This window comes from Myotis davidii, unplaced genomic scaffold (genome assembly GCF_000327345.1).
Source record: "Myotis davidii unplaced genomic scaffold, ASM32734v1 scaffold573, whole genome shotgun sequence".
NCBI lineage: Eukaryota > Metazoa > Chordata > Mammalia > Chiroptera > Vespertilionidae > Myotis > Myotis davidii.
In genome coordinates this window covers 5,846,073-5,862,906 of record NW_006285997.1, presented here as the reverse complement: position 1 = coordinate 5,862,906, position 16,834 = coordinate 5,846,073, and the positions used below count along the sequence as shown (strand labels likewise).

Genomic DNA, 16,834 nt, shown 5'->3' with positions numbered 1-16,834 from the left:
AATCACAGCAACAAACTGACTCTGACCCTGGGTGGCTTTGTCAGTGCTCCTTTCTGACAGTGACTGGCCCTTCTCTCAACAGTTCCTCTAACTTCTTCCCACCAGAAGTCAGTTTTTTCAAAATTCATCATTTTTATTTAGTTGCCCTAATATTTTCCAGAGCCATTTTCAGATTTTAACTGCCAAGTTTTTGGCAAGAAAAGTATTTTTCTGTTGTCCCTCCAGTGAATCAAAGTCATGGTGGCACTCCTTGGAGTACAGGCTCTTCTTGAAAGTGGGCATAGTTAAGTGGAGCAGATGGCCTATTTCTAAGAAGTTTTGAAACAGATCTAAGAAGTCTTGAAACAGCTCTAAGAAGTCTTGAAACAGCTCTTGGTTCCTTGCTGGTGGATAAACAATTTGCCTTTCTTATTTTAATTACTGTAGGCACTAATTAGGTGACATTTAAAGCCTGAAAGGGTGTAATGAAGAATTTCTAATGAATTCTGCCTTTTCACGGACCAAGAGAAGACTCAAAATTGTATCAATGCAGAAACATCAGAATTCTTTTAAAGAAGCTGGTACTTGATTTATGCAAGGAGGAATTTTTGCACTGCTCTAGTCCTTTAGTTTGGACACATCCCCAGACAAATATTTTCTTGGAAAGGATTAAACCTCTATATGAACTGGATTTAGATTTTCCTTTAAATGATGACATATTCTCTCTATATGTCATATATGTTAGGCATGTAACATATATAACATATATGCATTGTATACTATAAATAGATATTCATAAATTTTTCTATACTTGTCCTCAACTGTTTTATTTGTTATTTTTGCCTTCATTACAATAACATCCATATAAATTTCCTAATAATATTACTCATTTGTGATTCAGTGGAATTTTTACTTAGTTCCTAAAATGCATTCATTTTTAAACTTAGCAGGAAATGACATTTAATTCAGGTGCTCATGCAACACACACACACACACACACACACACACACGGCCCATAAAGTAAAATATTTGGGACAAAAGGTATCATCTAGCAAAATATAAGATAAAGCAAAACTATAACAACTCCATTTCCTTTTCTTTTTTTTAAATCTGGAACTTTTCTACCTAAAACAAATAAAAGGGATTTAGTATGAATTTACATGAATTTGGCATTTCACTTGGAGATAAGTACAAGTGAACTATCTGGTGAGTATAAACTGTTTGTGTTAAAAAGTTAGCAGTATGTTCAACACTCAACTCCTCCCTCCCCTCCTTTTCTTCTCAGTAGAAAAGAAGATTATCACAAAATGGAAGCATGAAGCAGCAAAAAGAAAATTAACTTTAGAATTGAATATAGATCTGACTTAGAATCCTAGTTCCAATTAACGTTACTTCATGCCTCAGATACATCAGTAAAAGCAGGGGTAACAATATCTACTGCTCAGGGCAGTTAAAACGATGATGTATGAAAAAAGAAAAAAACTGGGCACATGCTTGGTTCATATGAGCATTTATAAATTTAGCCTCTCAGTGAAAACCTTTGGGAAAGGCACAAATTCTAGAGAAAAACCTACCGAAGAAAAAGTTGGCCAATCAATTCATTATTGGCTGTACTTCTGTGATTTCAAATTGGTCCTACTGGTCCCAGTACTTTTTTCCCTGGGCATCTAGTTCTCTAGCTTTAGCTGCTCTGTTGTATAATTCCAGATTTCTAGCCAGAAAGGAAATGAGGAAGAAATAAGAGAAGGGAGGAAGAAGGAGGGAGAAAGAGGAGGCGAAAAGAGAGTGGGAGGGAGGGAGGGAGGGTGAAAATCTCTATTTCATGTTACTTGCCACTACAGTTTGAGAAATGGGAAATTAACAAAATGAATATAAATATTGCTGGTCAAGCATCTGAGCCCGTTACAAATCTCTGCATAGCAATATGTATTCTTTTTCTATATGAGCTCTCATTCTAGCTTTTGTCCTTTCTCTCCCACTCAATCTGTTTCTCATACTCTTTCCATATAATTACAGTAGAAACAAAATTATAACCCAGAAGAGGATGTAGCAATATGTGTGCAAAGTTGATCTTGGAAAACCAATAAGACATAAAATAAAAAATAAATCCCAAACAGGTCTTTTTATTTAACATAAGGCCAAAGAAGCTATCAGGCGTTGCTGAATACTGTCCACTAACTGTACAAAATATTGACTGCATGCCTTGCAAACACCAAAATATCCGCTGGAATGCCATAGAAATAAATAACTTCTGCTATAAACACATGAAAACATATCAAACTGTTATCTCTTTAAACATATTGTAAATAAAAAATTACCAGTACTTCTACACAATAAATATTAAGAAACCATTGACATAGTTGAAATGCACTCATATAAATTAACAACTTTAATTACATTAGCCAAACAGACATTGGTTAAAGAACTGCATGTAGTATGTCAAAAAAATAAACAAAATAAGAACAAACAAACAAACAACATCAACCACAGAACATAAAAACTTTTAAAACAAAACAGGCTTCAGGTTATCTTGGCTTTCATGATTATATTTTTCTTTTAAAGAAAAATATCAACCCATTGTCAATGCACTGTTTTTTCAAAACATTTAAATAGAGGGTAAAACCCATTGGAAATAATACAGAAGAAATGATTCACTCTATGCATAAAAATAAATAATATAGCTGAGAATGTGGTTTGTTTCTGTTCTTGAAGATGTGAACAGCTTCTAAGCATTCATTTTCTCTGACCCATACAACAGCTTCTCAGTGACAAAGGGTTTAATTTAAACACAGACAATGTCCACCCCCAAACCTTCTGCCCACATCTACAAGTTTCATTTATTGTGTAGGTTTTCAGGGTGACTAAGTTTTTCTTTACATTGCAAAGGAAGTTGCCAAAAGGCCCACAGGAAATTTTTTTTTTTCAAGTGAACATGATCATTTGAATCTAAGCTCAGTACAACTGAGGCATTTTAGTCATTTTTTTAGAGTCACCTCAAGGTCCAGTCCCATGGGGGTGAAATAAAAATTCCCTTGCTCTACATAAGAGGAGATTGCAGGCACTCTCCTTGAAAACAGAGTGTGGAATCAATCTTAAATAAATAAGAAATTGATTGGTCTTCAGGGACAAGAAAATTCCAACTCAGTGTGCTGAAACTTGTCTTACTTTTTAGCAAAAGAGCAAAAGTTCCAATACAATGTACAAAATAGTTACCATTCTTCAAAGATATTTGGTGACAAATGCTTTTCAGAGCTTTTAAAGTTGGTGTGGGTAGATTTTTAAGAGCCTAGAAATTAGCTCTAGAGAAAGAATGGAGAGATGCTAAGATTAGATCAGGGAAAACATACTATGAAAAACCCAGTACGGTAGAATTTAAAAGCTTTTTCTTTTGGTCTCATGCTGCTACATGAAAAGTATGGTTGTTCACAAGGCTGCATATCTTCCAAGATTATTAAAGGTATTAGCAATTTAAATTTCTATTTCAAGGCCCTTTAAATTCAATGAAATAGGTTAAAGTTTAAAAGTGTGTGATAACCTAATTAATTCAAAATAAATCATCCCATTAAAATATTCTCATATGGAATTTCATTTTGCTCTGCTTATAATTACTGTGGCCACCAAGCAAAACTCCCTCTCACCCCCAACATGTTGAGGACTTAAAGGGCTTAAAAACATAGCATATATGTTCGATATGGCATGTACGTCAACTGTTTTTGTAACCTCTTGCTTTATCCATGGCCTTGGTCATCTTTGCTATTGCATAATGAACTAGCACTTGGTTCCCCACTCTATTTTTGGCCCAGTACCAAATAAGAGGCAGTTCAAAAGGCCCTCAACATTCAACTTTTTTTATGAAAATTTGTAAAATATGAACATCGACACCTACTCCTCTCCTTAAAACTTTCCTCACCTCACCCACTTCCCCACCTGACTGACTTCCTGGTGAGTGGTTAAGAGGGAGGAAGTAAGCACCAATTGTGCATGCTCTCCCTCTCATAATTAGAATCCACTCTTGTGCAGTACATGCTGTTTCCTGCAAAAGAAATCGTAAATGTCTACAGTGTAGTAAGTATATCTGCCAGGTAATGGCATTAAAGTGATTTGCCTACATACAGCCTAGTGTTACCATATACTGATTTAATACAACAGCTAAACCACCTTTGGTAACATTTGGTTTCTCACTGATATTTTATTTTCCTACAGTTAATTATTTTTAAAACCTATCAATTGACATAGGGCTGAGGTTTCAATATTATACAAAACATTAATGACTATAATTTTCCCCAATTATTAGCATTTTTAATTTTTGGCAAACAAATCAGTAAAAATAAGGCTCTGTATTTTTTTTTAAAAGCACATAAATGACTAACTTAGAGATGTTTTAGGCAAGCTAAATACTGTTGAATAAACTAGTAAGAATTTAGCTTCAAGCATGTACTTTGATATTTGCATCTGAATTAATACATACCAACTTACACATCAAAAATTTGGGCTATACTAGGGGTTTTTACTCCTGCTCCCATTCCTGCCTCCTCTTAATTATTCTCTTCCTTAATTCTACTCTCTTCACACCCTCTCCCAGATTATTTATCTTTTTACTAGTGATGACATTACTTGGCCCAAAATATTTCTCACAATCAGGCCTTAACCATTTTTAAAAATTGCACTTCACTCTTTTATTCTGGGCTAAAAATTAAATATTTTTTCTGGAAAAGCTTCTGATTTAAGATTGATTCCAATAGATAATAAATATAAACTGCAAAAAATAAAATCAGCCTAGAGCTTTGATGAACAGGAGTTTCCTGTTTTTCCAGCAGGGAATTACTTGTAGGATGGAAAGGGGGGGATAGGGAGAGGAGGGGATTGAAAGAGGGCCTTGCTGAATATTCCCTGGAATCTCCAGGCTTTTTCCCAACAAATCTTTTGAAATGTGCCCACCTAGTTCAGAGTAAAAGCAAAAACTATAACCTTTCCTTCTTAAAAATACTGTGTTTTGCACACAAACATTCATTTCTTTAAAAACATTAAAAAATGACAGCCTGAAGTGCTTAAAATGTGTATGGACATGATGTAATACATGTATATATACACACAGATATGCATATGCACAAGCAATGTATATATACATATACAAGCATGTAGCATTTCATGAATTTGATTAAACTTGATATCCAACAGTGTACAACTACTGTACATCCAGTATGAAATGTCCTGTTTCATGGATATAAAAGGAGTCAAAAATCAAACTTCTCAGGTCTTTTAGGCCTGAACACAATCTACCCTACTCAACCTTGAATCTCAACCCCTGACTCATTGATGGTGAATGATAACCAACCACAGACAGACTGTTTAAAGGCTCACACGAATGTCTTTGGTGTATGTGTCTATTTTTAAGGTACAAAATAATAATAATAATTATAATAATAAAAATAGCTATTTTGTGTGCTGTAGCAGTTCTTTTATAGCTCACATTAAGTGCAGCTTTTATCCCTCCCACCCCCACCCAAAGAAAATACTTGTTAAATAAGGATTGGACAGGTCAAACACCATTGTAGTGCAAATAGTAAACAATAAAAAAAAAACACAACATTTACAAAATATAGAAATGTTTGGATCCAACACATGGACAAACATATTCCTTTCAAGTATCTCTCCTTGAAGAAAATAAAAATTAATCAGGTTACTTCCAATACAAAAAAGTCTCTCTGTTTGTTCTCTCTCAGGTAAACAGTTTCAAACCTATTAGGTTGCATAGTTCTAGGATCATAAGCACCTTAACGAAATATAACTTGGTATTCTTTTTTCCTTGATCTTTTACTCTTCTAGTCTTGTTCTCAATTTTTGTTGTTGTTGGCTTTTATTTTGTCTTGTTTTGTTTTGTTGCAGAAAAAGGAAGGGTGACCACCTGCACACTATTGTTCTCTTTCCAGGACGTGGATGTAGGTGGGTGTGTAGAAATGCCTGTGTGTGTGTGTGTCTGGGGAGGGTGTCAGAGTGTGCGGGGTCTGTGGCATGTGTGCATGTGTGTGGGGGGGAGGGGTAGCGTGTGTGCACGCACACTGATATACACAGAGAGAGGGTCACGCAGACATACCTTACAACCTGGGTAACTGGGTGGGAAAGAGCCTGTAACCGGCCCTTTCAAATTCATGGCTTTCTATAGATGCTATTTGGGTCGGGCCAGCCCACGTTATTGCAGACTGGACAAGTTGACTTCCAGGCTCGCCCTGAAAGGGAACTGAAAAGGAGGGGACAATACTCCTGTTCAAACGACTGATACCACTTCGATATCAGAAGAAATGAAGGGCACTCCGTTCTGCCTTTCCTTCTCAATTCCCATCTCCGTCACTGCTTCATCTCCGAGCCCTGGACAGGGAATGTTTCCACCACATCTTCCTTTATCTGGTTCAGGTTTTGTTTCTAGTTTCTTATTTTTTAAAATTTCTTATTTTTCTGGTTTTTTCTTAGAAACCTTAAACATTTCTTCATTTTGCCACCGTCCTCTCTGGACAACTCTTGTTCCCGTTCCCCCTGGGCTGGGCCCTCTACGAGCACCCACACTCCTCCACTATCATGTTCTGAATGTCCTTCTTGATGATGTTTTGCCCGTCATCATAGTACAACATGGACATGGGCCTCAGCTTGGTGGGCACACAGCACGACTTGAGGTTGGAGAAGGGGCTGTACCCCCGCATGCGGTAGTGGTTGATGACGGTTGAATGAAAGGAGAGCGATGACCCTGACGTGCCTGCTATATGGCTCGGGCACTCACCCTCGCAGTAGTTGGCATGGTAGCCAGAGGGAGCGATGATCCAGTCATTCCAGCCAATGTCCTTGAAACTAACAAAGAACTGTTTCTTACAGCAGATGTTGACCTTGCCGTCGCACTCCAAGCCCCGCCGCCGCCTCCGATGGGGGTGGTCTTCCGACTGCCGGGCCTGCAGCATGAGGAAAGGTCTGTGGGACTGCTCCTTCTCCTCGTCTCCTCCCACCCCTCCTTCTCCTCCAGCCTTTTTCTTTCCTTCCCCGTCCTCTTCTTTCTTTTTCTTCTTGCCCAGGAGCACGAGGCTGGCACCAGTCTCATGGCACTGCTCACAGGCAATCCGAATGTCCAGGGAGCTCCTGCCCTGGTCCAGCAACCGCTGGATGCTGCTGGAGACGGGGAAGATGTGCCAGGTGCTCTTGCGAGCATCCACTGCCTTTTCCGATATCAACAGTTCACTCCTCTCCTCCATTAATCCAACGGCCTCGGCCTCATCCCCTGTGTCCACGCTGCCCTGCGGGTGCTTCAGCTGCTGAAAGAGACGGATCGTGACTTTGGTCCTGTTCCTGTTGGCCTTGGGGACTTTTAGGAAGAGCCAGACTTCCGCACGCTCCACCACGGACAGGTCACTGCCCTCTTTGGAAATCTCAAAGTGCAGCGTCTTCCTGGTAGCGCCTGAGAATGAAACACAGCACAAGAGAGAGAGGGGACATGGTTAGTTCCTGCCTTTTCTGCTACTCACTCATTTCAGGCCCCCACGGGGCCTCTGTTACCCACCATCTGAAACAGGGACCAACAAAGGCAAATGAAGGCCCATAGGTTTTGACACTTTTAAATGATTGAAGAAACATTGTATTTTGTGACACGTGAAAATTACATGAAATGTAAACGTCGGTGCCAATTAATAAAGTTTTATTGGACCATGGCTCTGCTTACTTCTTTATAGGTTTGTCTGCACCTACTTTTGCACTTTAATATGAAGTTCAGTAGCTACAGCAGAGACTGGCCCACAAAGCTAAAATATGTATTCTCCGGCCCTTTACAGGGAAAGTTGCTCAACTCTTGCTCTAGATAGAGCATGGCCTAGAACTGAGTGTGTCTGGGGCTGCAAGGGGGCTGCATCTGTTCATTAATTGCTTAATCTCAGCTTCATCTTCTATCAAGTGGGGGTCACCTATGACATTTGACCCATTCTCCGATAGGTTTGGGAGGATCAAACAGAATAACACAAATAAAAACACACTGTAAGCTCTAGCAAGCTATAGCTATATTATTCCCACACAAATATGCAAAGAACCCCTTAACCCAACCCCCCGCCCCAGATGTCTGTGTGGCATAGAGCCTCCTCCTCCCTAGTCACAACCTGCTTCACTCCCATCTCTTCCTTGCTGGGTCACGGCATTTGCTTGCTCTGTAATTTGCCTCTCCAGTGGGGAATCAAGCCCTTCTGCAATCTCTTCTCCGTGAAATGGGGAAAGTCATCTTTTCCAAGGGTGGGTCTGATCATGCCACTCATTCTTTACAGTCCTTTTCTGAGTTTCTATTTCCCTCCGTTTAAAACAGGAACTGCCCAGGACACTGCACTCTGCGTTCAGCCCTCGTCCTCAGCTCTCTCTGTGTCCCATCCTCTGCAATCCAGCCCACTGTGTTCGTCTGAAGTTGGGAGCATCCCATGCATTCCTGTACCTCTGGGCTGTCACATGCCTGCAGTTTTTTCTGCCTAGAATACTCCTCTCAACACGCAACCCTCAGGGGCTGCTCTTAATAAGAGCAGATTGCAGAAGAGACAACACCACTTACTCTAGAAGCCTTCCCTAACATCTCCTGCCAGTCTAGCCTAGGATACCCAGGTCTGAGGTCCTACCTATGGTGCACAGTGTTTAGCAGAAAGTAGGCAATTCATTTATTTCTTTTAACGGGTGGCAGCATCCTTAGCATTGAGTATTTTATATTAAGAGATCTACCTGCTACCTCTAAATCCCCCATTTTTGTCTCCTTCCTTTAATGCAACTGAATAAGCACCAGTTATAACAACTGCTCTAGCAGAGGGAAATTCCCTACATTGGTGGAGTGATTGGATTCTGCAACCACTCCGTTTTTGCCTAACTCAAACATAAGAAAGTCACCTGTTCTCTTCTCATTCCACTAGAACCTATCTATGTATTCATGGGCAACCAGCACGCTAAGGTACAGGTGTTCAGACTAGAATTTTTGATTGATGAAATATTTTTCCTCACTTGCACTTCACCACTGGGTAGTATATGAAACATGCCCTCTTTTCATGACCCCCTCTGGCAAGTACCTGCTTATAGCTGTCTGGCATACATGCATTCCGTGTACAAACCTGAGAACAGTTTCAAATAAGTTCATCTCAGAACTTACAATTCCCTAGGAGGGTCCTCTGCCTGGATTTCTATAGCTAACGGAAATCCGGCCGTACTTATCACTCTCCACCCTGAGATGTTTACGGTACCATAAATTCTAGGCACAGTTTCAAGTTCCCTGCAGCAGAAGGCAGCTTTTCTGTGCATTGTGCACTGCAGATTCTGTTCTTAATTTAACACACTCTTCACACAGTGATTATGATGGTGGTAAATTCACTGAGGTCAGGGCCAAGGAGGGCTGCATAGGAAAGGTTCTCTGGCATTGTTATATAAACTTGCTAGGACCCTGGTCTTGATGGCAGTGGTGAGGAGCGCTCCTTTGACCTTGGGTCGCTGGCAGACGTTGAAATGAATAGAAAGCTGCGTTTATGATCAGATCACCAGAGTGAGGAGCAGTGAGAGGGGAAGCTGTCTTTTTTTACGAAGCATGATGACTTTTTTAAAAAGTGAATCCAGGATTCCCCTTTGCTAAAAACTGGTGGGGTTTTTTGTCGTTGTTCAGTTTTGTTTTGTTGTTTTAAGAAAGCAAAGAGAAGATTCCAGGAAGAGAGCGTAGTCATTTAAATTTAGGAAGACCATCAGCAGCTGGCTTTAAGGTGGTAGGTAGGGTTTTCCCAAGACCAGACGTAAAGGCTGCCAAAGCCTCCCAGGCCTCTGAAGACCAGCCCACAGGAGTGGCAGGCTCCCCACACCGAGGCCACAGGCCCTGCATTGGAGAATGTTAACCAGTCCCTCCTGCTCTCCCTTCTGCCTCTAAGCAGGCCAGCTTCTGAAACCCTCAACTGTGTAGGATGCCACTCTAAAGACAGAGAGATCATAGCTGCTAAAATAGAGGAGCCAGAGGGCACACCGTTGTGTTTTGTTTTTCTCTCTGTGTGTGTGTGTGTGTGTGTGTGTGTGTGTGTGTGTGTGTGTGTTTCTAGGCACGAGTTTGAAACCGAAGCATCTGATCTGTCCCCAGGATGGGAGCACTGGGTCTCAGATAACTCATGCCCACAGGTTCTGCTCTGCTCTGCCCCATGCTTGACTGGAGGGGCTCAGGGCGAAGGTAGATGGCCCTCAGGTAAGAGAGGGGACAGGTGGCAATTTGAACCCACACTTTGGACTTGCCATGAATAAAGTGCAGAGATGTTTATAGACACTGGGGGGTGAGAGGTAGAGGGAGGGGGGTCGAGGGAGGGCTCCTTGGAGATGAGCCAGCGGCAGCATATGCAAATGGATTTGTAGGGCCCCAGGCTGCTTACTTCCAGCAGCAGCCTATAGGACAGCCTCTTGTTTCACAAGATCAGGTTTCTAATGCATGAGATAGCCCCACCCCTTCTTCACAGGCTGCTGTACTCAGAAGCAAATGATTTCGTGTTCCTGAGAGAGGATTGTACAAAGAGAGTACTCATTAGAGGGGACTCAATCTGTCAGGTGCTGTTATACTGGGATCAGAGAGTCATCAGAAAATGACTTTCATCCTGGTCCTGGCGGAGAAGTGGCTGTATGGCACCCCCTGGCACTGCGGGGAGAAGCGGCGCTGATTTATGCACTGGTTTCATTAACTGAGCTGAAGACGGTTCCCTGCATTCCCGTCCGTTGCCTGCATGCTGTATCTCTCCCCCATATTTCTGACATTTGGATTTTCCCCTCACTAATTGACATGCCTGTCGCCTCCTTCTCCTGGTGTCCATTTCTGGAACTGCTATTTGTATATTGCATGATATTTTGTCAGGAATAAAATAAAACTGAGATCCCATTTCGTGAAAATGCTGTTGCCATAATGCTCAGGAGAACAGGGGGAAGAGAGAGAATCAAGTCTTCTTAAAATCTACCTTACATGCAGGTACATTTTAAAAGTTCTATTGTGTTCTGACTTATTAAACAGTGCATAATATTTTTTCTTTTACATTTAGCTTTCATTGCAGAAGGGGGTGGGGAGAATGGGACAGCTAGAAGCTCAGATGAAATTAATATTTGTCAAGGTTGTAGGCTTCAGGAAGGAATTATAGCCTTCCAATTTCTTAGGTATGAAAAATATAACTAGCTTCTTGATTCTTGTCCCTTTATGTGTATATTACCTGAGAGAGATTGCTATACTGCAGTGATGTTTTCAGAATGGTTCTCTCTTCAAATCTGTGTGCGTAACAATTTGAAAACTAGAAGGTTACCTAAGGCTCAATTACTAATTGAGGATCAATTACTAATCAGTTTCAGGACTGACTTAAATATCTCCTGCTGTAAAATCCTGAAATGGAAGCCTTCCCATGATGCTTTGTGGGCAGGTGCAGCATTTTAGTTTCTACTGGTGCACACTGGGTTCCTCCGCTATTACCTATTTAATAAGATACCGCTAGTGGCTTTGCTAACCTTTCATCACCTACTCTGATAATATCCTTTTCAGCCCCTATGCTATTTTTTCCTCCCTGAGGCTTGTGAGCAAGGCTTGCATCACAGCCTGCTCTGCCTGAGTAATTCACTAAGAAAGTCCCACACAAATCCATGTGGGTGATAATATTTCATCACTTAAACCTCAGTGGACATATACCAACGGGAGATTTTTTTTAAAAATGCCTAAAAATGGGTAGGAGAGCTAAATTGTGCATCTTCCAGGGAACACCGTTGAAATGTTGCCGGTGGGTGGGATTAGAAAGAGGAAAGACTGTGGGAGCTGGAAGTAACGACACCTGAAAACAGGCTGTCCTCTGCTTTCGGGATTTTTCAAATGATTGTAGTATCCCCATCAAAAAAGGGTTAAGCTGCCCAGCCCCTCGTTATTCCCTTCCCCCACTCCAGGATGCTGCTCATCCCCCAAGTCCAGTAACTCAACTCTGTGGGCGGAGAGGCATTAGAACATTTCCAATGAATTAAGCAATGCACTCAGTGTTTCCTTTTTGTTTTGCTTTCCTCACCAGGGTCCTGCGTAAAGTACGATGCCCTTCTATCTATGGGTACCATGTCTAATGTCAATGTGGAAAGCCTTGTTGTTTATAGAGGATGTAAACTCATCTGGTGGGGAAGAGCCTCCCTGTAAAATATGACTGTTAATTTAATGTCCCATTCTTCGCCAAGGTTTCCCTGTGCCGAGGTGTGGTATAGTCACTGGTGGGAGCATACAGAGCCACCAGTGACAGCGTGTGTGTTTCCTGAAGCACTAACTTTGCACTTGGACTGCCTCCGGGGGTTTCTGCATAAGTAGCCAGTGGGGACAGAGCAGTTATGCCTCCTTTCACCTGCGGTCCAGGGTCCTGTCTGTAGCAAAACTGCACATTTGGTCATAAATGATCTTGATTGATTTTTCAGCCCTAATGTATTTGCTAAGGACATGCTACGGAACTGTCAGTGGTCACCCACATTCCTGCACTTTAATTTAAATAGAAATGAAAAATAAGATGGTTAAATATTTAGAGAGAAAGGGGTTTTAGGTTCCTAAGAGAAGGAGAAGACGTTGTTAAGGCTCAACTCGCAGACTTTCAGAAACTCCTTCCAAAGATCCTGGGAACTTTTACTCTTAGAGTGAGATCTAGGACCCAGTTCAGGATAAAGAATTCTAAACTACAACTCGGGGAGCAAATCAAGCATATTTTAGCAAAAAGGGCCCAGACACATAGGTGTTTTCGTGAGAAGTGCCTGGGAAGGTATTACTCCCAGTTCTCAGAATCTTAAAACTGAGTTTCTCCCCTGACATCCTCCATGCCCGCTCTCATACACCCCCTTCACAGGCCCAACCTCTGTTCTCTGTCGCCTCTTTCCTTCACCATTCTCTCCACACTCTGTTTGGAAACAAACACATCCTCTGAAACTGCACACTATGTTCTCACAAGGCGTTAAATAAATAGGCTTTTTCCTCCTTGCTCACATCCACTTGTCATTTGTCGTGTGTGAAAAGCATTGATAACACAGGCAAACGAGGCAACAAAATCAGGGGACAAGGAAGACGTCTTTTGCAAGAGCCCAGGCAGCCGTATTATGGGGAGATGTGTGAGCAAATCAGTATGGCTGATGATTCATGGTCACATTTCTCCACGTACTGTTTTGTTTGCTTCGGAAATTTATCATCCCACTGTCTTCCATAGAGCTTGGGAAAGTTCACATGCACCACTAGAATTCCCATTCCTTTTCCTTCTGCCTCATTGAATGTATTACAGGTAGCCATGTTCCTCCCTTCCCATAAAATCCTAACATTTCCTGGATGAGAGGAAGAAAGCAGTAACTGATAATCACTAAGATTAGCGTGCTGCAGACTGGGCCTTCCAGGAGGTGAAATTTTGTTTCCCTAAAAGATTAACTGGTAAGAAGCAAAAGTCTTTGGAATGCGCCCTCTTGTGGCCCATCATTTCCCATCATTCAGAGAAGAAAGTGTGTGAAAACACTCTTCAGTGAGGGGGTTTTCGAAGAAAAGTTCAGAAGCCTGGAATAGGATGGTGGAAGTCAACTCCACCTTAAGATAGCTCTCTTGGGGTGGGGGAAACAGTCATCCCAGAAGCCTTGTTAGACCCCTGTTTGGGAAGTGTACATTTCAAACTCACCTTCTGCACTAGACTCTCCAAAAGGGAAGAATTTCAACCATACCTGACTATGGAAGCATTTCCCAGTTTTTAAGGTTTCATTTGTCTTTCTTCAACAAGTGCTATCAATTGCTAACTTAATTACCAGAACCAGCCTATAAATTTGGCAGCATATGGAGACTCAGCAATATATTGTCATTAAACATTGACTGACCAAATCAAAATATGACACTAAGATATAGTAGTCAAGAAGGCCACTGACTTTAGTTTCAATGACAATCATAGTGAGTGTTGGCTTGACATCTTCCTTTCCTTTAAGGTCTTAACGTAAACACCGAGGGTTCTGTGCCAGCCATGCAAAGAATGGCAGAGCAATCTTGGGTGACATAAATAAAAATAATGTCATTTTTGTTGGTTGGAATACATTGCAGAGAGCTTGAGAGTGATTCCTAGCCACTTAACAACTCACATCAGTTTTACAAAAATGGGGCACCTTCCACCTGAGCATAGTGAGACAGAATCAGTTCAAAGAGTTCTAAGCACTTGCACTTTTGCAGTTCTTCAACTGCTGTGGCCATGTCTTGGCTTTATTCAACCATCAAAGAGACTAGAAGTGAAAACTAACTATGGGGAATCTTGTAGTTGAAGTGCATCTATGGGATGCATCTGAGGCATGCGTGCAGATGACACTCATTGACCGGAGTCCATGCTGTACAAAATAGTTTATAAGGGAAAGAAAACTAAATGCCCCTTGCTAATTCTCCAAAAATCTTGACACTTGACATACTTTGAATTTTATTAAAGTTGAATTATTCCGAAAGCAGTAAGACATTTTCATATATTCACTACAATCAGTCAGACGATAAATTTCTTTCCCAGGAAAATAGCAGCAAAATACTGACATGGTACTCTCTTTGGAGAATAGATTGTTCACATAGCAATCATCAAATCTGTGAAATCATACTAATACAACTTGAAGTTGGTGTGTGAAACTTAGATGGGAAAAATAAGCAAGTGCAATAAACCTTGCCTAGAATCCAGCAGCTCACCCAAAATTGAGTTGTAAACTCAACCAGGAGTCGTTTTCCATTACTAACCTTAAACTTTAGTCAACATGTGAGTCAAATGGATCACCTTCTTAAAAAAATAGCTCAATTTCTTTCTAACTAAACACCTAATAGAAAAGTTTTAAGCCCTGGCCGGTGTGGCTCAGTTGGTTGAGCTTCACCCCATGCACCAAAAGGTCACTGATTCGATTCCAGGTCAGGGCACACACCCAGGTTGTGGGGTGCCTAGGGGAGGCAATGGACCAATGTTTTTCTCTCACATTGATGTTTCTCTCTCTCTCCATCTCTGTTCCTCGCTCTCAATTTAAAAAACACTTACTAAAAAGAAAAGTTTTAAAAAATGACAAGATTTCATATAACTTAGAAAAAGAGTGGCACTGAGACGAAGTCAATAAAAAGATATATAAAAGATCAAATTCTTTCACTGCACAACCTCCCAATGCCAAGAGAGCGGTTTGCTATACAAGTCAGCTCAGTGAGAAAGCAGGACATGTTGCTAGCACCAGGTGTATATTAAAAGTGGCCAAAGGCATCGGTATACTTAGCCATACGATGTGGTAAAGGCAATTGAGGAGGAGCTGCAATTAAGGCCATCAGGTGTGGCAACTGGCATATAAAAACACACAGGATCCCTCTAGTCAGGACAGGGAGCAGACCTCTGGACTGCTGGAATCCATGCCCTGCACAGGACCCAAAGCCATTATACACTCTCTTTCCTACCTTGCCACAGGAAAGGTTGAGGAAAATTGGGTGGCAACTTGAAAACTCCAGCCTGACTTATTTTCCTCAAAAAAGAAAGTCCTAATCATCAAGTCCTTCACGGCTCTATCCAGAAAGAGTTTTAAGGGAAAAAAAGTAAGACCTTTGAAAGAATTTTGCTCTGATGAGAGAGCTAAACTACCCTGCCAGGAAGCTTGCAGGACACCAGGGCTTCTCGAACGGGGAGTGGAAGCCAGGAAGCCAACAGGCTGCCTGCTCCCCCAAAAGGATGCCCAGGTCTTGGAAGGTTTTCTTGAAAACAGAACATCTGAGTCAACAGGTTTTCAGGATTGGAAATTCTGAGTGTTGCCTTGAATGTTTACACTGCTGCGGCAAACTTTCCAACAGAAATGCTGGGAGCCCCTGCACATACTTTACTGGCCATATGCTCTACCAAACACAACAATGGCATTCCTTTCAGATAGATTTGCCAAGAGCTATGCTTCCTTAGCCTGGCCTTCCCATGAAGGTAACATGGCATGAACATATCCGGGCATGCATGGGCGGGTAGGCATGCAAAAGGATCCGTGTCACAGAACTAAAAGCGACCTGGCTGCAGATCTCCGCCTCCACTTTTGACAGGTATTTTCTATTCAGCAACAGGTTAGTGTGGTCCTGGGCCAAAGATTAGAATCTATTTATTAAAGTTCTTCCTCTTAAGGATTGAGTGAGAGTTCAGTGTAGTATCTGAGAGCACTTTGTCAAGGTTGCATTCCTTGGCAGAGAGCGCTTAGTAACTTTACAGAGAACAAAACTCTTTTCTCTCTCCCTCTCTCTCTCAGCTCAGAAAGCAAAAGTCAGTGTTTTAAAAGTGACTGCCGGGGCAATGGCAACTGTCCCCTGAAGCCGCTCTTGGCTGCCTAGAATGAGACGCCTGTGCTCTTATAGACAGACTTTCTGAAGGTAAAAATGAATGTCACTCAGAGATGTGCCCTGCTCCTCTGAGGTGGCCCCTGATTGGACTTTCCAAGGGAAGATTTGTTTAAGGCAGTGACTTCATCGGGGCCGGACCACCCCAATCCCACACTCCCCACCCCGCCCCTGCCCCCACACAAACTTTGGACGGGGTCCGGAAGCCTCCTGAGTCCCCCCCGGCACCCTGACTGCCCAGCTTTCTTTCATCAGGCTGCTCAGACCTGGCTTCCCAGACCGAGGGAGCCTCTCCCAGACCAGCTCCCAGCCCCAGCTTGGCCCCGGGGCTTCCTCCGGGTGACCGATGCACATAACAAGTGTAAGCTAGCCACCACCAGCCAGGCTCCTGAATTCCAATTCTCTGAAGTCCTCTCCCCCTGACGCACCCCCCTCCGCCTGCCTGCCACCTTCACCTAATAACTAATGACCCTCCCAGGCAGAGTACAGCTGGAGGGGAAAGAAGTTGCTCCCAGGACTGTG

General features: G+C 42.1%; 1 protein-coding gene across 2 annotated transcripts in view; it reads right to left on the bottom strand.

Annotated features, from left to right (window-relative positions):
- Positions 1–6,418: 6,418 nt before the first annotated feature.
- Positions 6,419–16,834, bottom strand: part of INHBA (inhibin beta A) — a 21,563-nt gene continuing 11,147 nt past the window's right edge. For both annotated transcript variants that reach the window (XM_006757231.1, XM_015559724.1), the window contains one exon: positions 6,419–7,417. In XM_006757231.1, the coding sequence (XP_006757294.1) occupies positions 6,525–7,417 (893 nt within the window). In that variant the 3' untranslated portion in view covers positions 6,419–6,524. The remainder of the gene's footprint in view (positions 7,418–16,834) is intronic.